We start from the raw sequence: 26,590 nt of genomic DNA on the forward strand, positions 1-26,590 counted from the left end.
CTGGCTATTGAGATTCTATTTGTTTCGAATGGCATGATCTAACTGTGGGTTTTATGAAATGTGTTTTGATACTTTGAAATGAACTTGGTTTGCATTAAAATCTCATAATTCATGTTTTGTGTTTAATGCTCATGTTTAGTCAAATTTTTGAATAAATGTGATTTTATTTTTGCATAAAGATTATTTTAGTATCTTGTGTACCACTGAGTCCTAGTACTCAGCGATAGCTTCTATTGCTGTCGCAGATAAAGAGACTAGAAGAGCAGCAGACTGAGCTGCTGAGGTATGAGGAGCTATCATCTTGAAGTCTTCGGGTATAATTTATACCCTGCCTGTAAATATTTATTTTGATGTATGTATTGCATATAAAGGTATGGACATGTAAATGGGTCTTGAGCAGCTTGTACAAAATTTGTATGAAGTTTGTAATAAAATTTAGTTTGTATTTCTTTTGATGTGAATTTTGTAAGGATGTATATAAATTGTTTTGTCTCAAATGAAATGATTGTGGAATTGTTGAAATTGATAGAGTTTGATTGTGAAATTGAAGTTGTGGTTGAGAAAAATTTTTAGAAGTGCTTTTTACAGGTATTTGAAGAACGGTTTTCTCAAAATACAAAGGAAACTCTGTCAAAATTTTTATAAAATTTGCGAAAAAATAAAATGGGCCAAAATTTCCAACTAGCTTTTCACTTAAGTACATGTTTTAAATACTTATTAGAAATGCTCACCACTTACCAAAAGTAAGAAATTATTTTAAAATCCCTTGTAGGGTGCTTAATGAGTTATCGGTAGGTGAAGTTCGGTAGTTCATTAAGTATTCTACGGGATCATGTTATGCCTTACAGAGGGGTAAAGTATGACATGTTTTAGTGGTATCAGAGCAAATTTTTGAAGTATGTTTTAACCTATGAATTTGTGTCTTTTCTTTGTTAAGTGCAACTGCTCAATGTCCATAATTGTTACATACAGTGCATTACATCATGAATATGAACTAACAGGGGAAATCTCCATCTGTTATTTGTTCAGGAGATACCCTACTCCAGACTGTTATGGAAGAAGGGGATCGCTCAGTTGAGCAGTCTGTTGAAGCTGAGGCACAAGGGGAAGCCCCAGCTTTGCAGAATGTCAGTGGGTCAGCAGCACCAGCCCCACAAATGCCGCAGTTCCCTACACAGTTCGCACAGCAGATGGCTACGATGTTTCAACAAATGGCTGGGGGTATGCCTGCTCAAGCTCCACCCCAGACACCTGTGACACAACCACTGCCTCCAGCCAGACAGTATGATAAATTACTGAAGTATGGGGCTGCAGAATTCAAGGGTACAATGGACCCTTTAGAGGCAGAGCAATGGCTGGAAAGAATGGGCAGAGTGTTTAAGAAATTGCACTACCAAGATGAACTGAAGTTTCAGTACTCTGCGTCGCTACTGCAAGGGGATGCGTATGATTGGTGGAAGACCATCCCCCACAGCTTGGCTGAACCACCAGTGTTGACCTGGGATGACTTCATCAGAGAATTCAGACAGAAATACATCCCAGATGCATATGTTGACCAGAAATTGCAAGAATTTTTGAATCTGAAACAAGGAAACCGATCGGTGGCAGAGTATGAGAGGGAGTTCTCCCGCCTGAGTCACTATGCGGGGAGTCTCCTTACTACCAGCAAGGCAAGATGCAAGAGATTTGAGATGGGTTTGAAGCCTAGCATAAGGATGCAAGTTGTGGGATTTCGACACAGCAACTTCTCAGAGCTTATGTCGCAAGCACTTGAACTGGAGAGAATTGAATCAGAAGCAACCCCAAGGAAAGAAAAATCCGAAAAAGCTGAGAAATCAGATAAAGACAAGGGGGAAAAATCAGTTGAACAAAGTTCTGGTGCTACCTCTGGAAAGAAAAAGAAGTTTAGTGGACCCAGCAGAGGTCGAGGTGGAAGATTCAGTAGGGGCCGATTCTCCGGACAGAGACCCTAGGTGCAGTCGTGATCAGCGAGGGTTCATATTCTGCTCGCCCCTGTGAGACTTGTGGCAAGATTCATGGGGGGGAGTGTTACTGGGCCACTGGAGCCTGCTTTAACTGCGGAGGCAAGGGCCATATAGCTAAAGACTGTACTAGTGCTCCGAGATATGGTCCAGCTCCTACTACAGCCGAGGGATCTATTCAGAGTCCTGCTCCCAGAGGTTCACAGTCTGTTGGCAGAGGTAGAGGCAGAGGTAGAGGCACTACTTGAGCGATCGGCACGCGATTGGTCGATCAGGACAAGGAAGTGCTTCAACCAGAATCTACACAATGAGACAGCGAGAAGAGGCTGAGACTTCTGATGTGGTAGCTGGTACATTCTCTATCTCTGATCAAGAAGTATTTGTGTTGTTTGATCCGGGTTCAACCCATTCATATGTTAGTGCTAGCATAGTTAGTTCACTTGCTGTTCCATGTGTGCAAATGGATTTTGAAGTGCTAGTAACTAGTCCGTTAGGACAAGAGGTTCAGGTCAACAGAATTTATAGAGACTGTCCTTTAGTGATCCAAGGACATGTTTTCCTGTCAGACTTGATTGAAATTCCCTTCAGAGAGTATGATATCATCTTGGGCATGGATTGGTTAGCCAGGCATCATGCCATGATTGACTGTAGACTGAAGACAGTCACTTTTGGTCTCCCTTTATACGGTGATGTGGTAATACATGGCGAGAGGCATTTACTGCCATCAAACATCATTTCAGCTGCATTAGCAAGAAGGATGATCAGAAAGGGGTGTGAAGCATACTTAGCACATGTGATAGACACCTAAGTGGGGAGTCCAGCACTAAGGGACATCCCTACTGTATGTGATTTTCCGGATATATTTCCTGATGAATTGCCAAGATTACCTCCAGAAAGAGAGGTGCAGTTTGAAATTGATGTTATGCCTGGTGTGGACCCAATCTCCATAACACCATATAGAATGGCACCTGCAGAATTAAAAGAGTTGAAAGTACAATTGCAAGAGTTGCTTGACAAGGGCTTTATCCGCCCTAGTGTGTCACCTTGGGGAGCGCCAGTATTGTTTGTAAAGAAGAAAGATGGCACTCTCCGTTTGTGTATTGATTATCGGCAGTTGAATAAGGTGACAATAAAGAATAGATATCCATTACCCCGCATTGATGACTTGTTTGATCAGTTAAGGGGTGCAGCTGTGTTCTCCAAAATTGACCTGAGATCAGGCTATTATCAGCTGAAAGTACAAGAGCAAAGTATTTCTAAAACTGCCTTCAGAACCCGCTATGGCCATTATGAGTTCTTGGTCATGCCATTTGGGTTAACTAATGCTCCGGCTGCTTTTATGGATCTGATGAACACTTTCTTCAGACCATACCTCGACCAGTTTGTTGTGGTATTCATAGATGATATATTGGTCTATTCGAGGAATGCAAAAGAGCATGATAGACATCTGCGGATTGTACTACAGACTTTGAGAGAGAAACAGCTATATGCTAAATTGTCGAAGTGTGAATTTTGGCTGAAGGAGATATCCTTTTTGGGGCATGTAGTATCAGAAGAGGGCATTAAGGTAGATCCAAGTAAGATTGAAGCTGTCCTTAATTGGAGGCCACCCAGAAATGTCACAGAGATTCTCAGTTTTCTGGGTTTAGTTGGATACTACCGTAGATTTGTGAAGGGATTCTCCATGTTCGCATCTCCATTGACCAAGCTGCTTAGAAAAGATGTAAAATTTCAGTGGACGGATAAATGCCAACATAGTTTTGATGAATTGAAGAGATGTTTGACAGAGGCTCCAGTCCTGACTTTACCCACACTGGGTAAAGAATATACAGTTTACAGCGATGCTTCTCACAACGGGTTAGGTTGTGTGTTGATGCAAGATTGAAATGTCATTGCCTATGCATCACGCCAGCTAAAACCGCATGAGAGGAATTATCCGACACATGATTTGGAGCTTGCAGCTATCGTGTTTGCTCTTAAGATCTGGAGACACTATTTATATGGGGAAAAGTGTTACATCTATACAGATCATAAGAGTTTGAAGTATTTGGGCACCCAGAAAGAGCTGAATTTGAGACAGAGGAGATGGTTAGAGTTGATAAAAGACTACGATTGTCTGATAGACTATCAGCCAGGGAAAGCTAATGTTGTGGCTGACGCCCTAAGTCGCAAGACTATGGCAAGTCTACGGGTTACTCCTTTGTCTTTGGTACATGAGTTAAGATCATTGCATGCCAGCTTAGAGATTAATGATGATGGGCAGACAGCAGTTGCATGGCATGTACAGCCAGTGTTGATTGATCAGATTAGAATGGCTGCTCAGAATGATCAGAAGTATCAGAAGTTGATGGAAGAAGTCGAGCAGGCAAGAAACCGTAATTCTCAATCGAGATGATACCATCTTTGCTACACCAGGCGAATATGTGTTCCCAATGATGTTGAATTGAGGAAGATCATTTTGAAGGAAGCACATGAGTCTCCTTTTGCCATGCACCCTGGTGGCACAAAAATGTATAGGGGGCTAAAGGAGCATTACTGGTGGATGGGTATGAAACGAGATGTGGCAGAGTTTGTATCCAAATGCCTAACTTGTCAACAAGTAAAGGCAGAGCATCAAGTACCCACTGGGTTGTTACATCCACTACCAGTGCCTGAATGGAAATGGGAAAGAATAACGATGGATTTTGTGATGGGACTTCCAAGGACACAGAAGAGTCATGATGCAGTATGGGTCATTGTCGACAGACTAACTAAGTCTGCTCATTTTCTGCCAGTCCGGATGGATTATAGTTTGGAAAGATTGGCCAAGGTATACATCGTTGAGATTGTGAGACTGCATGGAGTGCCAGTATCCATCGTGTCAGACAGAGATCCTAGGTTCACTTCTAGATTCTGGGGTAGTCTTCAGAGAACCCTAGGAACTAGATTGAACTTCGATCGCATTCCACCCACGCATGATGGCCACCGAGAGGGTAATTCAGATCTTGGAGGACATGCTACGGGCTTGTGTGATTGAGTTTGAGGGCAGTTGGGATACACACTTGCCTTTGATTGAGTTTGCTTACAACAACAGCTACCAATCAAGCATTGGGATGCCTCCATATGAAGCTTTGTATGGCAGGAAATGTAGAACCCCGTTGTGTTGGGATGACGTGGGTGAAAGAAAGATGATTGGACCTGAAATCGTTCAGCAAACTGAAGAGAAAATCAGGGTGATTAGAGGTCGACTTAAGACTGCATCAGACCGTCAGAAGTCCTACATTGATTTGAAAAGAAGGGATATTCAGTATGCAGTGGGTGAGAAAGTTTTCCTCAAGGTTTCTCCTTGGAAGAGAATTATGAGATTCGGCAGAAAGGGGAAACTGAGTCCTCGTTTCATTGGGCCATATGAGGTTCTGGAAAGAGTGGGTCTTTTGGCATATCGTTTGGCACTACCTCCAGAGTTGGAGAAGATACATAATGTCTTCCATGTGTCGATGTTGAGGAGGTATCGATCTGACCCATCTCATGTACTATCAGTAGAAGAAATTGAAGTAAATCCAGACCTCACATATGAAGAAGAACCCATAAAAATTCTGGCTTATGAGGTGAAGCAGCTACGGAACAAGCAGATACCATTGGTAAAAGTGCTGTGGAACCATCATTCGGGCCAAGAAGCTACTTAGGAACGAGAGGAGGACATGAGGAGACAACACCCACAGCTATTCAGAGATTAGTACCAAGTAAAATTTCAAGACGAAATTTATTTTAAGGGGGGGAGAATTGTAACACCCCCGTTTGCATAGCCTGGTAGATTTCACTGTTCCGGTGACCGGTGTCGGTCCGGACAATTAAGGGGATTAGAACCACACTTAAGACAACTAGAGAAGCCATAAACACAAATAATTAGTAATGTTTAATTAGTTAACTATAAATAAGAAAAACAGAACATAAGAGGTTAAACGAGCCGAGAGTCACAGCGATGAGTGACCTCCTCGGGAACGACTGCGAAGTCATTTTAAACTCAAATTTTGAACCGTAAAAAGTGACGCTGCGGTCCTTAGGACCCTTATGAACACAGTGGAAAAGAGAAAATCACGAAAAAGAACTATTAAGCCAGTCAAATAATTAGGTCAGGGAGCCGAAAGAAATATGGAATTAATTGCAAACCGGGATGAACCGGCGAGGGGCAATTTGGTCAATTGACCCCGAGAGCTGACTCCTGACCTAACTGTCCAATAAAATCGGAGAAATAAAAATTTTTGAATCAAGGATTAGATTAAAGAACTAATAAGAAATTTAAGAAAATTGAAAAAGAAAAGAAAAAGGTTTATTGCATCATGTGGATGACATCATTGTGATGTCAAAAATCAATTTTAATTTCCCAACTTTTTTGACCAAGTCAAATACATAAAATTTCACTTAAAATACTTAAAAAATTAGAAGGAAAAGTCATTTCTTCTTCTTTAAAAAAATTCAGCCGGCTCCCCTTTCTTTTCTCTTTCTTTTTCTTTTCAATTTCCTCCATTAATAGTCATTTAAGCTTCTTAAACCCTATTATTCCTTCACAAATTTCATACTCACCAAAGTAAGGTCTTGCTCTTTGGCTTTGATAGAGAGATTTGAAATAAGAAGGATCAAAAAGAAGTGAGGATTTGGAATTACAAATTCTACTCAACAAGTAAGTCCCTCTCTCTAACTTAATTTGAGTAAAATGCATAGAAATGAGCTTGAATAAGTAGCAAATTACATAGAAACTCAAGAAATCACTCATGTATGAAGCTTTATGAAAGTTGGTCTGCATGAAATTAATTAGGGTTTGATAGAAATTGTTAGAATTAAAGAGGTACTCATGCTTGATTGAGTAAGTAAGTGAGACTTGTACACTTAGAATTCATGAATTGAGGAAATTGAGGAATTAGGGTTCTTGACCCTTAGGGTTTTGGGAGAAAATTTAAGAAATTGGTAAATGATGACTTTGGTTTATTGTGAGATGAAAAATGGTCAATAATGACCAAAAGAGATGTGTGGGAATTGTTGGAATGAAAACCAAATTCGTAGGTCCAATGGTCATGCTGCTGGCAGCATGACCAAACCCACTTTGAAGGACCAAAACTCAAATTTTACAAGTCCAATTGATATGCCACAAATTGGGGATGAAAATAGACATAAAAGAGCACAATTTTCATTAAGGAACCATGCCCAAAAACTGACCAAAACTGGGTGAACAAATTGACCAAAGTGAAATGAGAGCAGGCTGCCACTGCACCAAACTGACCAAATGAACAGTAACTGTTTATTTGGTCATAACTCGAGCTAGGAAGGTCAAATTGACCTGAAATTTTACCAGCAATTAGATAAGGTATAGATCTAAAACTGTTATGAAGAACACCACCCCAAATTATGCCATTAACTCATTCAAATTATTGAACAAAGTTGAGTTATCAAACCTGCAACTCTGCAGAATTTCTATTGAGCAGTAATGTTTGAAGGGTTATAACTCTCTCTACAAAACTCCGATTTAGGTGATTCTTGAACCGATGCAAACCTAAGACATAGTAGAACATTTCATATGAAGAAATTTAGACCAAATTATGAACTTAACTTAATCAAATTACTGACCAAAGTTGGATCAAAATCTGCCAGAACCCAAAATCTCAGCATGAACAGTGCACGTAAATAGTAATTTCATTTTGGCCATAACTTGAGCTACAAAACTCTGATTGAGTTGATCCAAAAATGAGAATACACTTAAGACAATAAGGAACATTTTCTATGAAGGAAGTTTTGTCAAATTCCAACAGTAGATTGACCAATGGAATAGTGCAACTTAGAACTCCAAAACCGAAAATTGGCAATTTTGCCAAAATGACTTAAGCTTTGAGAAAATGACCAAAACCAACAAGTTTAATGGCCAAAATGTGGTATGTGGGTGAAGTTGGAGTTCCCATACCTATTAAGCCTTAAAAAGTCAACAATTTGACTTGAATAGTGTAGTGAATAGTAACCCGAAATACAAAAGTTTCAAGAACGTCGAAATTAGCACGTTAGAGCTAGGTATAAGTGAAGTTAAATTTATTTTTAGATTTATGTTAAATTATGGTACTGAAACACTATAAAATTGTGTGTTTCAGTGGAAAAGAATACCGGGACAGAACCCGAGGAGACGAATTAAGGCCAAAAAGGCGACTCATTTGAGGTTTGTGCACAACATCACTATGCTTTAAAATTCATTGATAAAGTGAATGAAATATGCATTTTACTTTTGCTTTGAATTGTTAAAAGTTTATTGTGACCTTATTTATGATGTTTGATTTAAATTGTGAAAGTTATTGTGTATATTTGAAATGACAAAGTTTAGCAAATTGTTAAGATAAGTTTTGAAACCACAGTGTCATGATCATATATTTGAACACCTCACTAGCACGACCAGTGAGGGTAATTAGTTTCGAATTTTGATTCCTTCTCCGGAGAAGTGTTGAGGTGTGCCAGTAGAAGAGGATGTGAATGGATATCCATATATTTGATGTCACACCCTACCCCTCTGTAAGGCATAACATGATCCCGTAGTATACTTAATGAATTACCAACTCCGTCTACTGATAACCCATTAAATACACTACAAGGGATTTTAAAATTTTCTCTTACTTCTTTTACAGTGGTGAGCACTATTTACAGGTGTTAAAAACTTTTGTGAACTGAAGTGAAACAATTAACTCATTTGATTTATTTGGAATTTCTGTAAAAATTTTGGCAGAGTGCCATCTGTATTTTGGATAAAACAGTTCTTCAGAAAACCTGTAAAAAGACACTTCAATAATTTTCCAAATCTCAACTCCAATACATTTCTCAACACAATAATTTATCAACTCAATTCCATAGAAATTTTTCAAAGTCTGAGATAAGGAAATATAATACAATTTTTACAAGTCAAATAACTCATAATTAATTTACAACTTCAAGGTACAATTTGAATTTACAGCTGCTCAAAACAAAAAAAAAAAACAATATGTACATACAGTGGTCATACATTACAGTACAAAATGCAAAAAGTGGTATACTCGTTATACCCGAAAATCTCTTGCTGGAGGTATATGCAGCCTAGTCTGCTGTCCTGTCCGTCTCTCTACCTGCGACAGCAATAAAAAGCTATCGCTGAGACAATGTCTCAGTGGTGCACAACATTAACCAAATACAATTTAAATCACAATTCATAAGTCATGTAAATAGTGGATACTTAAAATTATAGTTAAATTCAAGACAATAAATGTCAACAAGAATTTAAACTCCATTTCTCAATATCACAATAGATTTCCATAAGTTAGATCATGTTTGAATTCAAAAGACAATATATGTCAATAAGAGTTTAAATCCATTTCACAATCTCACAATACACATCAATAAATCACACACAGCTTAATCATGATTCATAGTTCAATTCGTCCCAAAAGCCAATGGCTAATGAGGTATTCAATTCGTCCCAAAAGTCGATGACTAATGAGGAATAACATAGCTAGCTAGCAAAAATATGAGTACTCATCCAATTAGTCCTCAACAGGCACACACCTCAACACTTCAGCTAGAGAGGGAATTCAATTCGTCCCACTAGACAAGCTAATGAGGAATACAATCAATATACATGATAGCTGTGGTTTCAAACCATTTCCAATGCTTTTAAATCAATAAGTATCCATCAATGTCATTCAAACAATTTCTCACAGTTTCAAATCATTTACAATGTTTTTCAAGCAATAAATATTCATTCAAATACATTTCCACAATTTAAAACAATAATATACAAATAGTCAATATTTATTTCAATTGAAAATAATTCAAAAGAAATAGTTGTTGTGCACAAACCTCTGATATTTGTCTCCTGGTCTTGACTCAGTATTTCTTTCCCTTTTGCTGAGTCCTTGTTAACTGAGAAACACAATTTGAAGTGTTTCAGTGCTAAATTAATTTGCCTCTAACGATAATGTTCGATAAACAATTCACTGAATACCTTTATTTGCTTAATCACCTAATATACCGACCCTCGATGTTTTCTAGGTAAATTAAGTTTTAGTGTCCTTTATATGTCATATTCGATAGGGTTTTAGGGTTGGTACGTGTTACCAAACTCAATTCTATGTATATTGCGTTTTCTTGCATTTCATTGCAAATTGCTGGATTTCGGGATACTAGTTTGACCTAGCCGGACGATCTAGTTCCCTCGGTTTTCGGGTTTCAGTCAAAACTACAAACTTGTAGATCTATGTCTTATGGACAGCGGTGCAAAATTTTAGGTTATTCCGAGTTAAGTAGACCGAGTTATGGTCATTATACTATTGCTGGTCAAATGGTATCAAATTAGGTCAATTTTAGGTCAATTTGGTCAACTCTGGTTCGGCCAGTTTTTGGACCCGAACTTGTGCAAGTTGTTTGACTTGCTTATGGTCATTTCTGGGTTTTGGTGTCTTCATAAGACTTGTAGGTATGGGTCTTAACTATTCTTGGTTAAAATTTCAGGTCAACTGGACCTGTTTTGAGTGAGTTATGGCCTAAACACTCACTGCTGCCCAATTGGTCATTTTTCAGGTCCTAATTGTACCTAATCCGAATTGGTCATTTTCTTAGGTCACCTTGCAAGCAGAATTTTGGTATGCTTTCTCAATGAAAGTTGGCACATTTTGTGCCTAGTTCCACCTCCAATTGGTCTCATACCAATTGATGTTACAGATTTAAACTTATTGGCTAAAATGTACACTACCCTTAGTTACCTTGCTTAAACACACATCAATCACACACTTACCTTGCAAATATGTTTACTTCCCTACCAAATCTGTTTTGGTACATTACCAAAAACATATTCCACTTTACATTAACATTACTTTGGGCAGATTACAATTATCCTCAACACACCAAATATAATTCTAATTTCCAAAGTCCAAATACAATTACACATACACATAAACATTACTAGTTTTTACATACACTTTACACAACAATTTCATATACATATCCATCTATCCTTAATGCCACAATTCTGCCCATATCTTCATGAACACATATACTTATCCAAGAGTTCCAAGGCTGCCGAAAATGTCCCTCAACACCAAAGTGTCCTACAATTCATCAATTTCCATTCTAAATGCAAAATCACCATATACATATGAAGTAATTCACTAAGTTATTAAATCACCATAACCATCATCATTTCCCCTCAAATATATGCACAATTATCTCATCAAATACATGACTACATGGCTGCCCAAAAATGGATATCTCAATAACTCTTCAACTTAAAAATTTCCTTCACAAATTCAACACCTATAACATGCACACAAAGTTTAACAAAGCTATCTTCAAAAATGCTAACTTACCTTATGGTTGGAACTTGCTAAACCTTCACCAAACTTCTTGATTTTAGTATCAAACCCTTCCTTGTGATGTGTAGACAATTTTTCATGAAGCTACTTAAGTGATTGGAGTTGAAATGGAGGAGTTAAGAGAGCTTGCATGAAAACGCCAATGGAGGTTTCCTCTCACCTTCAATTCGGCTGGTTTTATGGAAATGGAGAAGATGAAGTATTCAGCTGCATATTAGGTGTACACATGTCCCACTTCATGTTTATTTATTTCATTAGTGGACCACTTACTTAATTAATTCATATTATAAGTTAATTGTTCATTTATCCCACATTAACCCATGATTTTAGCTATTTACTTTAGGTACCACCAAATTAATTTTTCATTTTATTTTCTAAGTGTAATACTATTTATTTTTAGTGGACATTTAGGTCAAAAGACAATTCGGGATGTCAAATGACCATAATGCCCCTGTTCGGGTTGCATTCCCGATTTTTCGATAACACCGGGTTTTGTCTGTTTTTCGATTTCTCACTTTTCTTTGTACTAATTATTTAATTTTTCTTTGATCTTTCTAATGATATTTATTCTTCAATAAGGGTCTATTTAAGTCCTAAAAATGTTTTCCAGGGTTCCCCTCAGTCCAGGGCTAGTCAACGGTCCACGCCGTGACTTCCCGGTGCGGTCACCCATCGCTAGGGTTCTCGGCTCGCTTAATTTGGTTACCTTTCTTTGCTATTATTTTTTCTTTATTTTTCTTGTATTTTCTTTTCTTGTATTTTATTATTTTATGTCTCCTCCCTCATGTCAAAGTGTAGTTCTAGGCATCCTAGCTGTCCGGACAACACTGGTCACCGGAGCAGCAGAACGCACTACCGAACTTAGGGGTGTTACATTTGAGCTAGCTAGCCTTGTGATATGATTTCTCTTTAGCCTCTGGCTATTGAGATTCTATTTGTTTCGAATGACATGATCTAACTGTGGGTTTTATGAAATGTGTTTTGATACTTTGAAATGAACTTGGTTTGCATTAAAATCTCATAATTCATGTTTTGTGTTTAATGCTCATGTTTAGTCAAATTTTTGAATAAATGTGATTTTATTTTTGCATAAAGATTATTTTAGTATGTTGTGTACTACTGAGTCCTAGTACTCAGCGATAGCTTCTATTCTTTGTCAGATCTGAGAGACTAGAAGAAGCGGATGAGTCTTGAGTGTGAGGAGCTATCATCTTGAAGTCTTCTGGTATAATTTATACGCTGCCTGTAAATATTTATTTTAATGTATGTATTGCATATAAAGGTATGGACATGTAAATGGGTCTTGAGCAGCTTGTACAAAATTTGTATGAAGTTTGTAATAAAATTTAGTTTGTATTTCTTTTGATGTGAATTTTGTAAGGATGTATATAAATTGTTTTGTCTCAAATGAAATGATTGTGGAATTGTTGAAATTGATAGAGTTTGATTGTGAAATTGAAGTTGTGGTTGAGAAAAATTTTTAGAAGTGCTTTTTACAGGTATTTGAAGAACGGTTTTCTCAAAATACAGAAGAAACTCTGTCAAAATTTTTATAAAATTTGCGGAAAAATAAAATGGGCCAAAATTTCCAACTAGCTTTTCACTTAAGTACATGTTTTAAATACTTATTAGAAATGCTCACCACTTACCAAAAGTAAGAAATTGTTTTAAAATCCCTTGTAGGGTGCTTAATGAGTTATCGGTAGGTGAAGTTCGGTAGTTCATTAAGTATTCTATGGGATCATGTTATGCCTTACAGAGGGGTAAGGTGTGGCAAAGCTTTAGTGTAAAGGTTAAGAAGAAGAGTCAGGTTATTGATTTTGATTTTATAGCCTTTACTTTAAACCTTCCTAATGATGGGAATACGATTGGGACTTTCAAAGAATCTAAGAAGTTTGAAGGGTATAATGAAAAGGTATTTCAATTGTCTATATTTCCAGAGGGTACACCTGAAAATGACATGACTAACATTAGTCTAGTTCCTCAAAATTTTAGGATTTGGCAATCCATCATTAGATACTTGCTCAATCCTAGAAGTGGTAGTTCTTCATATGCAAATAGTCTTGATTTATGCATCATGTGGCAATTGGTTAACAAAATCAAATTTAATTTGACATATTTGATTTTCAAAGTGATTGCCAAGTCTAGTAAGCATTGAAAATTGCAATACGCTATGCCTTTAACTCTTTTATTTCAAGCTATGGGAGTTGATTTAAGCAAAGAGAATAAGTATAGCATCCCTATTCCTATTAAGGAGATCCTTAAGGCTGATGATGTTAGGAAAAGAAGTAAGAAAGGAGAGAAAAAGTAAGATGAAGAAACTGATATTGAAGTTGAATCTGAATCAAAATCAGACTCTGAAATGGAATCTAATATTCCAGTAAGTAAGTTGAAAGAAAGAGGTTCTAAGATAGATGAAGGGGAGAGTTCTAAGAAGGAAAAGAAAAAGAAATTGAAAATTTCAAATTTTGTGAAAATGGCTAAGGTAAATTTGGATATGATGAAGGAAATCAAAGAAATTAGTGTATTGAGTTTGACTATTTTAGAAAAATCTCAGGAATTACAGCAAGAGATTATGGTTGAGCAAAATGCCAAGATGGATATGTTGATTAACAAAATGGATAGGTGGGAATGGTTCATAAAGAAGGTTGCCCAAAAGTTATTTGGTGAATCTTTTGGAAAGTTTAGAGACTTTGAAAGCTACCCATATGGTACTACTGGTACTAGCAATGCAAAGGAGGCTAGTTCAAGTGGAGTAAAAATTTCTAAAATAAAAGAAGAAGAAGAAGAAGAAGAAGAAGAAGAAGAAGAAGAAGAAGAAGAAGAAAAAGAATAAGAGAATGTAGCAACTGATAAGAAGGGAAAGAAAGAAAGAAAACAAGCATGCCGAGGTTGAAGAAAAAGAGAATAATGATGAGAAGGGGGATACTGCAAAAGAAAAATTAAAAGAAGAAAAAGAATCTAATGAGGAAAAATCAAATGAAACTTCCTCATCTCATACTAAAGCATCAATAGCAGTGAGAATGGGGAAAGTGGAAGCAGAAATGGTTCCAGTTAAGAGGAGGAGAAAGGAGATGATGGCAACAAGAAAGATGAACATAGAATGAGGAAAGTGGAAGCAGAAATGGTTCCAGTCAAAAGGAGGAGAAAGGAGTTGATGGCAATAATAAAGATGAGTAGTCACAAGACCCATCTTCTGATCAACCAAACCCTGCTCCTACTAGTTCTCAATGAGCACCTGAATCCTCTCTTTCTTTACCTATGTAATACGGTCCTAGAAGAACCAAAGTGCAAGCCAGAAAATCAGTTTTACCTATTCCTCCAAGAATCCAATGACCATACCTGAAAAAGCTCCTCTAAAAAAAAAGAAACAGCCCAAAGTTGTTGACCCTACTTAACTTAGGAGGAGTGGTAGGATCCCTGGCAGCAAAGATAAGTCTTTAGATCTTTAAGGATGTTTTATGTCTTTTGGTTTCAACATTTACTTTATGTCTTTCAAAATTGTGTTCTTTTGTTTTCTTTCCTGTTTCTTTTTGTTTATGTCAAAAAGGGGGAGAAAATAGGAAAAATATGGGAGAAAGTTTATATGTATTTAACTAATAGTATGTTTTTTAGTTAACTGGATGCGTTTTTAGTTAACTAATTTTGTTCAGTGGTTATATAGTTCACATTCTGATATGGATATTTTGAACACTTTTATATTTATATTTTTAGAAAGTAAATGAAATTATGATACTGATATTTTATAATTGACTTGTGATTGATATGTGACTTGTTTATATGAGTTGAACATTAAATTGAGGGGGAGCTATTTTGTAGTTCCTCAACTTTGTTGCATTGTGAATGATTGTGTGCATACATATAGGGGGAGCTTGTCTCAAAGCAAGTTCTTACATACATAACATATGTAAATAGTTATACAATTTAATTTTTATGATCTTCATAGATTCATTAAGTTTTGACATCATAAAAAATGGTGAGATTGTAGGCCCCGTAAGATATAATGAGTTTGATTTTAATAATAGCAAAACTTAATGAAATATACTTTAACCCTTTATGCATAATATTTAAAGTGATCTTATAGGTGATGACATACAAAGACATTAATGGAAAGACTATTCTTTTGAAATGGTTGATCTAAAAGGAGACTATCATCTTGTATAACACAAGATGAATCAAAGTCCATGAAAAAATAAGATAAAAATTAAGTTCTTAGATCAATTATATATTATTAGAGAGATTATACCATTTAGGACCTAAAATCAATTTTGTTTTTATATTTAAGGGTTTAGAAAGTGTTTTTACATCATTTCTAAGGTTTTTAAATAATCAAAATAATTTTTACAACTTTCCTTCAAAAACTCAAATTTTCAAAATTCAAATCAGACAATAGCTAAATTGGTTAACTAGTTCTGTTGGCTAAATTTTTTTATCTTACTAAACTAATTAACCTGTAAAAATTTTAGTTAACTATTTTTATGCTCCGACCTGACACAACTCTGCTACACGACTGGCTAGTTTTTTAAAATTTAAAGAACCATTAGACACACTCTCTAGTAGACATTTTGGCCATAAAAAGCACCTATAAAAAGGCCCCATTTACTACAATTTAACCTAATGAAAGTGCTCTTATTCATTGAGAATTTATTGTGCTAATTTTACAAACTTTCATTCAAAACTCTTGAGCTTGAGTGGCAGATCATCTCTCTCAATATTTTAGCATTTATTTTAGTATTTGAGAGTTATTGAGAGTAATTTCATCCATGCCAAAAACCTATTTAAGGTTATGTAAGTGTGAGGGAACACTTGTGAAATGTTTTCAAGTATATAGTGAAGCTTGTAGTCATTTGTGAGAAACAAAGACATTGTAAAAGTTTCAAGCACCTAAGAAGCTTGCTAAGATTGTTAAGGATTTGAATCTTGCCTGTTAAAAAATATCAAATAGTAGAGTAACTCTCAAAATGAGATTTTAAGAACAGTGGATGTAGGCCAAGAAAGTCGAACCATTATAAATATTGTGTTTGATAATCTTTTTCCCTTAACTATGTAATTTCTAGCACTTTATTACTCTATTATATATTGAATATGTTGAAAATTTATTTTATTGAATTAATATTGAGCTTGAATGATCAGCCTGCATATTTTGAACTATATGTAAAAAGAAATAATTAATATTAAGTTATCATCTTGTGATTCAGTTACTATTTGAGCATAACTTATTAGATCACTTAGATTACACTTTGAAAATAGAGTTATACACATTTTTAAGTGTTTAGCCACAATTTTTTATTAAATTTTGAGCACCTAAAAAATTACTTAAATATTCAATTCATCCCATTTTGATCACTTTCTTTGAGACAACAATATATATATATATATATATATATATATATATATATATATATATATATATATTAATTTCCAAAATTAGGCACCGAGCATCTGAAAGTAAATTGTCATGTACCTAATGCAAAAAAATAAAAAGAAGTAAAAACAAAAAGAATCATGGACTGTCTGGACCGCATGGTCATGATTCAAACACAGCGTACACCGCACTCCACACGATCCCTACCCCACTCTCCTAACCGAGTAACCGTTGACTCGTCTGGAGTACGACTTGTTCTCCAACGACTCTCTTCATCTTCCTTGAAAAATCCTTCGCACAACCCTTTAATGGCGGCTTCCTAATCAATCCCTAATTTTCCATTCTCTCTCTCTCATTTTCTTCCAAAATGAACTCTACCCTTCAATCTGTTCTTGCCGCCGCTGCTAGTTTCTTCTTCATCTCTGCTTTCTTCGCTTTCATCTGCCTCATCTGCAAATCCTCCAAAAATCGCACGCGTCGCTACAACCTCCACCATCCCCAACACCAAACACTCGGATTGAACGGTATCCGAACTGTGCCCAATCCTCACCTCTCTTCCATAACCATCGATGAAAGTGCCACTTTTGACCCCAGTTTGAACCGGGTCTCCATGGATGAGCTAAAAATCGCTACTAAGAATTTCTCCGCTGACTTGATTGTCGGCGACGGCAGTTTCGGGTTCGTATATAAAGCCAGTCTCTCCGACGGCGTCACCGTGGCCATCAAGAAGCTCGACCCCAACGCCTTTCAAGGTTTTCGGGAGTTCCGAGCAGAGATGGAAACCTTAGGTAAGCTACAACACCCAAATATTGTGAGAATTCTTGGGTACTGCGTGTCCGGGCTCGATAGGGTGTTAATTTACGAGTTCATTGAGAAAGGCAACCTGGACCAATGGCTGCACTACGCGTCGCCGGGAAGCGAACAGTTAGGGAATTTACCGTTATCTTGGGAGACGAGGATTAAGGTAGTGAAAGGCATAGCAAATGGGCTTGCATATCTGCACCAGTTGGAGACTCCAATTATACACAGAGATATCAAGGCCAGTAATGTCTTATTGGACTCGGAATTCGAAGCCCATATTGCCGATTTTGGGTTGGCACGGGCGATCGACGGACCACATTCGCATGTGTCAACGCAGGTGGCCGGAACAATGGGGTACATGCCACCGGAGTACAAAGAGGGAGTGACAGCGGCTACGGTGAAAGCAGATGTTTATAGTTTTGGAATATTAATGATCGAAATCGCGACAGGTGAAAGGCCTAATTTGCCAATGGTTTTAGATGGGAAGGAGGTGGGGTTGATAGTATGGGCAAGGAAAATGGTGGAGCAAAATAGGCATATGGAAATGTTGGATTCAAAAATGGCAAAGGAAGGGTTAAGGGAAGAAAGAGTAAAGGAATACTTTGGAATTGCTTCAATGTGTACTAACGAAATAATGATGGATAGGCCACTTGCGAGTGAGGTTGTTCATTTGTTGAATGGGCTCGCCACATGAGTGGGGGATGTTGCTATGCTATTGCTAATTGCTACAACTGATGTAAATAGCTCTTTGCATAAGAATGTAGGTAGAAAAAAATAGTTGTTAGAATTCTCAAGTGGTGAGCTCAAAATTATGCTTTGTTTCTTCAAGATTATTGTTTTTTACCAGGTGGTGTATGAGTTTACTGAGATTTCAAGAATGTTTTTTTCATCATAATGAGAAGAAGGTCCTAAATGACCATTTTATAAATTTGATTGTACTGTTGTTGGTAAATTTATTGTTGCAGCTTCTAGCACATCTTATTCAAGCAATTTGCCACTTTTATCTCATCATATGCTTAAAATGTTCAAAAGAAACAGCAATCTTAACCGTTCAAAAACAGCTTGTGAATTCAGTCTTAAAACTAAGGGTGTGTTTGTTATGGCTGCAGTTTCTTGTTTTTTATTTATTTTTTTTAAATTAAATAAAAAATTTGTTCGGTTGCTTGTTTCCATCTCATTTTTTACCTCTTTTCTTAAAACGTTTTAAAAGCAAGAAACAAAAGATGGTTCGCACTTCTTTATTGACAGTTTTCACGAGAACCCACTTTTGTCTTTACCCCTTTTTTGATCCTTTTAATTCTTTCCTATGAATTTCTTATCATTATCTATTAAAATCATACTTTTTACATCTTAAACTTGTATCCTTTCTCATATTCTAGAGAGCTCTTATAATGGTTGCATACTGAGTTCTACCATCGAAAAGTCATTGTTCTTCATCAGTGTATTCACCTTGCTATAGATGATTAACATCTCTTTCTACCATCGAAAAGTCATTGATCTTTATCAGTGTATTCACCTTGCTATAGATGATTAACATCTCTTTACTATCTTTATCTTTTTTCCCCCTAATTTTTCTGCTTTTTATTTTTGAAGGTTTTATTCTCTTTCCAAAGATGGCCAGAAAATTTATAACATCTATTTATTCATTCCCTTTTTCTGGACTGCAATGCCAAAGAAATTAGTTCAATTATTTCTTTCTTGTAAATGATTTTTCAATCCCATCTCCACCATTAAGACATTATCTCATCGCTGAATAATATTAGTACGCAGAATTTGATTTTGTAGTTTGAAAATAATTTGTGATGGCCATTTTGGATTTCATTTTCTATGACAACTATAAGAAAAATTGATGATGCTTTATAGAGAGAAAAAAAAAAAAAAAAAAAAAAAAAAAAAAAAAAAAAAAAAAAAAAAACCTTATAAGAAAGTAAGAAACAAAAAAAGAAAGTAGTTTTTGGTTTTCTAGAAATGAAAAACCAAAAACCTACAATGATAACAAACACACCCTAAGCTTTATGGGAAATTGTTGAATGATAAACAGTCAAGTAAATCATTGTCCCTATCATCAAAATAACAATTCAACATGGCAATGAGCTTCAACTTAGTTGTACTACGGACAGCTAAAAGTCTCAATTCAACTTCCAGAAGGAGCTATGAATAAAAAAACATAACAATTCAAACCCATAAGAAGGAGCAGCATATTTAAAGCAATAAAAGTCATTTCATAAACATTTACCCTACAATATTACACCTATTGCACTTTAACACCATGATTTTTGTTAATTGTATATTAAATACAATCTAAATTGAGAGTACAAATAAAAACAAATGTTTCTCTAGTCTAATAGACAATAAAACTCGAAAATGGAAGTAAAATAAACTCTAAGTTTGTGATTCTTTGGTGGGAACAACACTCTTGACTTTTGCTGCACCCTTCAGAAAATTAGCTGAATTTGATGAAAATCTCGAGTATTTTAGCACAACAAATACATACAAGGTTGACAAAAATTCAAATGTCAGTACATCCAGAGTTTTTAGACAGCTAGAACCTGGCGAGAGGGAGGAGAATCTTCTCTCTTTGACCAATTAACGTTTATATAGTTTTAAGGAATTGAATCTCCGCATATTCAAAATCCCAGGTACTTCACCTCGTTATCATTGTCTACGACCTCAGAAGGTTGGGCTCGGTCAATTCCCCGTCGAGGAGCACAGGCAACATTTTTGATAATGGAGGAATAAAGATCAAATTCTGCCTTCAATTTTAGGCAGCATACTTCTATCCACTTCTCCGCTACGCTGGTAGCTACACTATCCTGGTTATCCCTCTCATGCTCCTCAATTGCAGGCCTTATTTCATTGTATAAGGAAGAAAGCTGGGAGGATGCGTCATTCTTCACTTCCTGCATAGTAATTCAATCCCAAAAAAAGTTGCAATAAGTATGTTGAGAGAGAGAGAGAGAGAGAGAGAGAGAGAGCTGTGGTATTGAAACACGCGGATGATGTTCCAACAAAATTGAAGATAAGCAAGCCAGAGGTTGATTTCTTCACCATAGTTGGATAGCCATCTTTATGGTGGAAGATCAGTCTAAGTCATCCAAGCAACACATAAAACGAAACATATAGAAAGAGAGAGATATCTTTGACAATGAAAAATGTGGATTATGTTGCACCAAAAATGAAGATAAATAATCCAGAGATTGATTTCTTCAGCATAGTTGGATAGCCATCTTTACAGTGATTATGGTCAGTCTAGGTCATCTAACCAATGTATAGAATGAAATATATGGGATATCATCATCATCATCATTATTATTATTTGTAAAAAACAACCATGAGTTGCCACAATTTGCAAAGTTGAATCTAAGTTTTGTATGAAATATTTAGCCTGCTTTAATACTGTGATTTTGCAATATGCATACATATTGTTCAACTCACAATCCTTTAGATTCATTTAGATTTAGCTTTTAAAGTTAAGACATTCCACATTGATATAGAAAAGACAACTGCAGAGCAAATAAAAGCTACCGTTTATCAAGACATAACTACTTGGAAAGATAATGCTGCTATTGTAATTATAGCCATGGGTTCAGCTTTTAAAATTTTCATTTCAATAAGGAACCAAAAAAAAAATTTGCTTCAATCAAATTTGAAACAATAGAGATGAATGCAAAACTAAATATAATATCCAGCTAAGCTTGCATAAACTAGTCTATCTACAAAAGTGCACAAAAATGTATACAAGCAGTGTTTACCTCATATGTGAGCACTTCCTTTTGTGCCTCTTTCGTTGCTAAGAGTTTGGCAACAAGTTTTGCATCAACTTGCTTTTGCGGGGGTTGTTTCAACTTTACATTAGAATAATGCTTTGAACGTTTCTTTGGCATAGGGCCTTGTCCCATGTGATAATTCCCACATGTACTATTACCTCCAATGAAGGATATCATTGTCCTCTTTTGTGCAAAGGCCTGTTGAGCATCTTGGGAGTACAAATTCATCTCTTCACTGGCTTCTATTTTTACTGGATTCATAATTGCACCTTGCGTTGAAACTGAATCAAGTGGCTTTACAACAAGAGCAGCAGACTCCACATGGTGCTCAGATCCCGCATTAAAATTTGTCATTTCAGAACATTCAACATTCATGCCACTATCATACTCAGAATTGGATGAGTTGGCAATTTTTAGGAGCTTAGAGAAAGGCTCATCTTCTGCAGAATCATATAGTGGAATTTTTTCAACGGAATACCTGTATTAGAAAATGTTGTTTGAGACAAATATCGTAGCATTAGGAATATACTATCACAAAGGTACAGTTCATACTGCAGCTTAGCAAACAACACAGATTTGCAGTAAGTGCAGGGCTTTGGATCCCATACACACGTAGTTTCAATTCATCCAAATGTCTTTAATATTGACCTTTCTGGAGATAGAATCTTATTTTCTGTTGGCATTTGCTGGCAACAACCTGAGTGCATGCTTCCAAAGAAACAATTTGATACAGAATTTTCAGCAATTAAAGATAATAAATAACTATTATCTTTAATTAGCATCTACCCTTCTTAAGGGATTGTAAGATCCAGTTAAGTGTGTAAAAAGTGGCCAAGTCAAGCCAGCCATATCAGATAGCTTTAACATTTCATGACAAGCAACAGGGAATATATTCTAAGAGCAGCATCCCAATGCAAGGAGAGCCCTTGCATACAATAACATCACACCCAATAAATTTTGATAGGAACAATGGGCAACTGATTGTCCCATTATGTAATTTTATTCTCTTGTGCTGTGTTTGGGAAAGTGGGGAAGGGGAGGGGAGAGAAAATGGGCTGCAGAGCCCACAATTTGTTCCTTGACATGTGGACCCCAAAGCCCCATTTTACCTCCCCTCCACTTCCCCCTGAACACAGACTAGAATATTAATATTTTCTCCGATCTAAATCAGTAAGAAAGTAACAAAGGAAAGGAGTGAAGTCTCACCAACTACTATTTGCTAAGTGCGGTGGGTCTGAGTGCAAGAGATATTTTTGTGAGTGAGGCTTTAAGCTAGTGTCATTGTGCAACTGTGTCATGTCCAAGCATTTCTCTAGTAAAAGTTGGTTATTTTATCATTGAAAATGCCAAAAATATTTATCATATAGGACATTTAGAAATGAAAAAAAAAAAAAAAGCAAAAAAAACTTCAACATAAATAATGCATAAAAAATATAAGGGATAAACATCACCTGTCATCATCGTCTTCCCACAGGTAAGTATCCTCCTGTAACAAGAAGTAACATGAAATGAGGAAGATAAAAGACTATAAAAGGCCGATTCAGATTGACAGTAGCATATGCATCTATCACAATATTTTGCAAACCGAATTTTATATTTTAAAACTGTAATTTTCAAGTGAAAAACAAAGTCAAGCATGTTTTTTCCCTTCTTCAGATTTAGATTCAGAACTACTATAACTATTCAAAATTTTACCTGGAAACCTCGAGATTTTGCTCCCAGAAATCCAGAACAGCTGGTTGCACCGCAGAGGCAGCGAACCTTAGCACCACCGTACCATTCAAAATTATAATCATATGCCAGTTCAGTTCCAATTGAAATATCCTGTTTTGCAAATATTCCAACTCTTATTTCCCCCAAAACATTCCACTTTCTTGTCTCACAATTAGGCTGGCTACAATATTTAACTAATGATCAATGTAAAAACTTGACAAACACAAGTATATGAGAGAGTGCAATGCGTCCATAACTTCTGATTAGAGAGTCTCACCATGAATGATTAATAAATCTAGCTAAGCTGCCCTTTTTAGTGGCATCAATGGATTCAGAGGAGTTGAGTGAAATGATAAATGCATCTTTTAGACCTGTATCAAGCCACATGAAAAGATAAAAATGCTCTCCATAAAAAGGGAATGCAGGAATATAAAATCATCAAATTATATGTTACCTTGATTTTCATAGGCTTGGGATCTTCTCCTTGCTTCTTTCCATGATATTACTTCTCCACAGTACTCAACAATAAACCGTCCAGCCTGCATTATTTAGAACAAAAAATCGCTTGCTCAAATAAATAATAATCATAACAACTCCATATTTGGCGGTAACATAATAAGTAAGGCAGATGTCAAGTGGGCATTCAGGCCCAATTTGTCATTGCTTTTAGTTTTTCCATTTCTTTTTTATTTTGTATTTATTTTTCCAAGCTGCCTGTCCAACAGTAGCAGATCCATAAAATTTTCAAAGTGGGGTACATATAATATAAATTAAAATTATAAAATATAATAAAAATTAATATAAAGAAAAATTTAGAGTACATAATACTTTTATCATTCAAGAAAATTTTATAACTACTCAGGACAATTCTTTTATATCTTAAAAATAACACTTTTTTTTTTACTATTTTGGAGGGGGGGTGGGGCGTCCAATCCTAGCAAGCCTCACCTTTACCACTAAGCTAAGGGACCAATTCATAATCAAATAATTAAAAACATTATCAAATACATCTTTCTGTATGGAGACAAAATTTTCCAAAAATAATTACTACTTTTATTCCACAAATTACTAGAGAAAATTGCATCTGCAAGATATGAAGTACACAAGTTTCTTGTCTTGTCCTTATAAAAGCTAATCGCAAATCATCTAAAAATTGGGTAGCATTACCAGAGATTTCACTCAACCAATGAATGTTCAATGTATGATCAAAAAAGTTCATGTGAAGGGATTACTGTTACCTTTATGTCCTCATCAGCAAGGAGACCCCACCCACAGCCTTCAGTTCTAAATAACTTTGTCTTAGCATACTCACATTTCTGAAATCTCTGTTGACAGAAGACATTGCACATAACAGAAACGTTAAAATGTTAGTTTCAGTAGTACTTAAACAAGAAAACTCAAAGGTTCAAATAAGTTTGAACTCCTAATGATATGATATCATGCGAGGAAAAGACAACAGAAACTTGTCCAACAAAAACTAAAAATGTTTCTGCATGAGAATAAGTGCAAAACAAAAAACATAAGTTGAGTTATAGAGTGTGTCCGAATTGTGCAGAAGCATATACTTCTACACTGAAGTGGTTTGTATACACAAACACTAATCTTTTCTCTTTTTTTGAGTTGTTTACATAGAAAAAAAAATAAAGAAATCAACATAAAAAATTTTGACCACAAAAAAAAGGTGAAAAGACAGTAGAAAGTCGCAACAAAATCACATAAAACTGCAAGTAAGATAGACCGCTGACACATATGCATTATTTGGCCCATTACCTTGTAAAACACCGAAAGGTCTATAATAAGGAAGAAGAATATGATTTAAGTATTTTAACTCGCACGCTCACAAAGAGTATTTGAAATTGAAAGTAATCATCTTAAACTCTAGTTCATAAAAATAAAAATACATGAACATGAATTGGTTTATATTAACCTGATTCTTGCAATAGACACCAGAAGGGCAATAACCAGGGGTGCACTCTGTGCTAGTTAGAACATTCAAGCACCTCTCCCCACATGCACTCTCAGGATCACTGGCATCAAATTTGCATTCGCAGATGGCAATGTCCTCTTCTTTTTGCTTTCTGTGTCTAGAATGCCAAAAGAAACAAATAAAAGCATCTTAAAGAGATTACACCTAAAATTCAAAGCCAGACTGCAGGCAAGAATTATAATTTCCAAACCAAAAATTAAAAAAAAAAAAAAAAGTCTAATGAGTCTTAAAATGCTGAACTTAATGTGTTTTTCCAATTGTATTATATGCCTTCATAAATTTATTCATAAGTTATTGATTTTGTTTCAATTGTATCCAACTGGTATAGAAAATATGTGCTGCTAATGTGGCACTAAGATGGGATTCCAAAACTGAAAAAAATTGCTAAGTCAGGTGAAATGGGGCTGTCCGAAATCTTAAAGGTCACTAAATGGTGGCTTTTTGCAAAATATGGATACCTAAAAGTATTTTGAAGTTAACAGCTTCATGAGGGCTGAGGAGGGACAAATTTACAGAAAGCTATAATTTAGCAGCTCTTACTGCTATGAAGAGACCTATTACGTCTAAATCAACCAGTTCTAGATACAACTGAAAAACACAATCAGTAACTGTAGGATAAAATTAAACTCGTACAAATATCAGATTGTTCTGATCATTGACCAAAAAAATAATCCTTGTTAACTACATTGATAAAATTTAAAAGGATATGATCCAATTGAAAATGGATAGTTCAGATTGTTCTGAGCATTAGCCAAACAAACCCTACTTAAGATGGATAAAAGATACAAAATTGGGGAAGTTTTTAAGATAACGAAAAACTCAGGAAAAAAAAAAAAAAGAAGAAAAGGGTTTCTTACTTTCGATATGAAAAATCATTTTGCTGAATATGCTCATATTGCGGCACTGCTTCAATCCACTGATCCTTCAGATAAAAAATAACCTCTCCTACCATAAAGCAGGAAAACCAAATAAATGCGAAATGAATTTTGAATTAAAGTAGCACACAAACCATTTGAGTAATTGAGAAATTTAAACCCAATTACCAGATGACAGCATTCTACGCAATTAAGCAAATTCACTCGATATCTGCCCTACTTGAAACGGGAAAAAAAAATACTTCAATTAGAACACTCAAGAAATCGAGAAATAAAAAAACAAATAAAGAATTTCGTTGACATATGGTATGAGATTAAACTAACGCAATCTAGGATGCGCCAGGGTTTATGTGAGTTCCAACTTCCGACTGAGGCTCACGAAGAAGGAAGGAGATCAGGAACAAGCATAAAAACGACGCCGTTCGGACACTTAAAGTGTCAAATGCACCACTGCAAGGGCCTGCCGAGCCCTTCCAATGCCTACTGAAAATCTATTTGGGCAAAAGCCCATGTGCATCGGCACCAGAAGTAAATATAAATATTTTTTTTATTCGATCTAATACGTTTTAAATTAATTAATTAATAATATTGTTTAATTTTACAGCTGAGTTGTTTAATAAAATTATATTTGATCATTATTGTTTAATGATATATAAAATGATTAATAAAATTATATATCATATTATTTATTTTATTTTATATATATATAATTATTAATTTATTATATAATATATATATAAGTATTAAAAA

General features: G+C 35.7%; 2 protein-coding genes across 4 annotated transcripts; one reads left to right on the forward strand and one right to left on the reverse strand.

The window, feature by feature from the left end:
* The first annotated feature begins 16,898 nt into the window (after positions 1-16,898).
* On the forward strand, positions 16,899-18,426 carry LOC110642790 (putative serine/threonine-protein kinase). Its single transcript, XM_021794944.2, has one exon. It carries the CDS (start codon positions 17,065-17,067, stop codon positions 18,190-18,192), a length of 1,128 nt encoding a protein of 375 aa, XP_021650636.2. The 5' UTR covers positions 16,899-17,064; the 3' UTR covers positions 18,193-18,426.
* Positions 18,427-19,699: 1,273 nt separating this feature from the next.
* Positions 19,700-26,335, reverse strand: LOC110642787 (histone-lysine N-methyltransferase ASHH1). 3 transcript variants are annotated; one of them, XM_021794939.2, is made up of 11 exons: positions 26,165-26,335; positions 26,009-26,059; positions 25,823-25,910; positions 24,906-25,062; positions 24,217-24,303; positions 23,433-23,517; positions 23,256-23,349; positions 22,961-23,159; positions 22,717-22,751; positions 21,251-21,743; positions 19,700-20,398 (listed from the first exon to the last, which is right to left on the reverse strand). In XM_021794939.2, the coding sequence occupies exons 2-11, from the start codon at positions 26,019-26,021 to the stop codon at positions 20,126-20,128; spliced, it is 1,524 nt and encodes a 507-aa protein (XP_021650631.2). In that variant the 5' UTR covers positions 26,022-26,059; positions 26,165-26,335; the 3' UTR covers positions 19,700-20,125. The 3 variants fall into 3 exon arrangements, with proteins under 3 accessions (XP_021650631.2, XP_021650634.2, XP_021650633.2); XM_021794942.2 differs by having other exon boundaries at positions 26,009-26,051; positions 26,165-26,318; XM_021794941.2 differs by having other exon boundaries at positions 26,009-26,056; positions 26,165-26,318.
* Between the last annotated feature and the right edge of the window lie 255 nt (positions 26,336-26,590).

This window comes from Hevea brasiliensis, chromosome 7 (genome assembly GCF_030052815.1).
Source record: "Hevea brasiliensis isolate MT/VB/25A 57/8 chromosome 7, ASM3005281v1, whole genome shotgun sequence".
NCBI lineage: Eukaryota > Viridiplantae > Streptophyta > Magnoliopsida > Malpighiales > Euphorbiaceae > Hevea > Hevea brasiliensis.

Coding starts and splice junctions, on each gene's coding strand:
- LOC110642790 (XM_021794944.2), top strand. CDS start 17,065: ATGAACTCTACCCTTCAATCTGTTCTTGCCGCCGCTGCTAGTTTCTTC.
- LOC110642787 (XM_021794939.2), bottom strand. Junction 23,518..24,216: donor TTGCTGATGAGGACATAAAG/GTAACAGTAATC, acceptor TAAATAATGCAG/GCTGGACGGTTTATTGTTGA. Junction 20,399..21,250: donor AGGAAGTGCTCACATATGAG/GTAAACACTGCT, acceptor ATTACTATGCAG/GAAGTGAAGAATGACGCATC.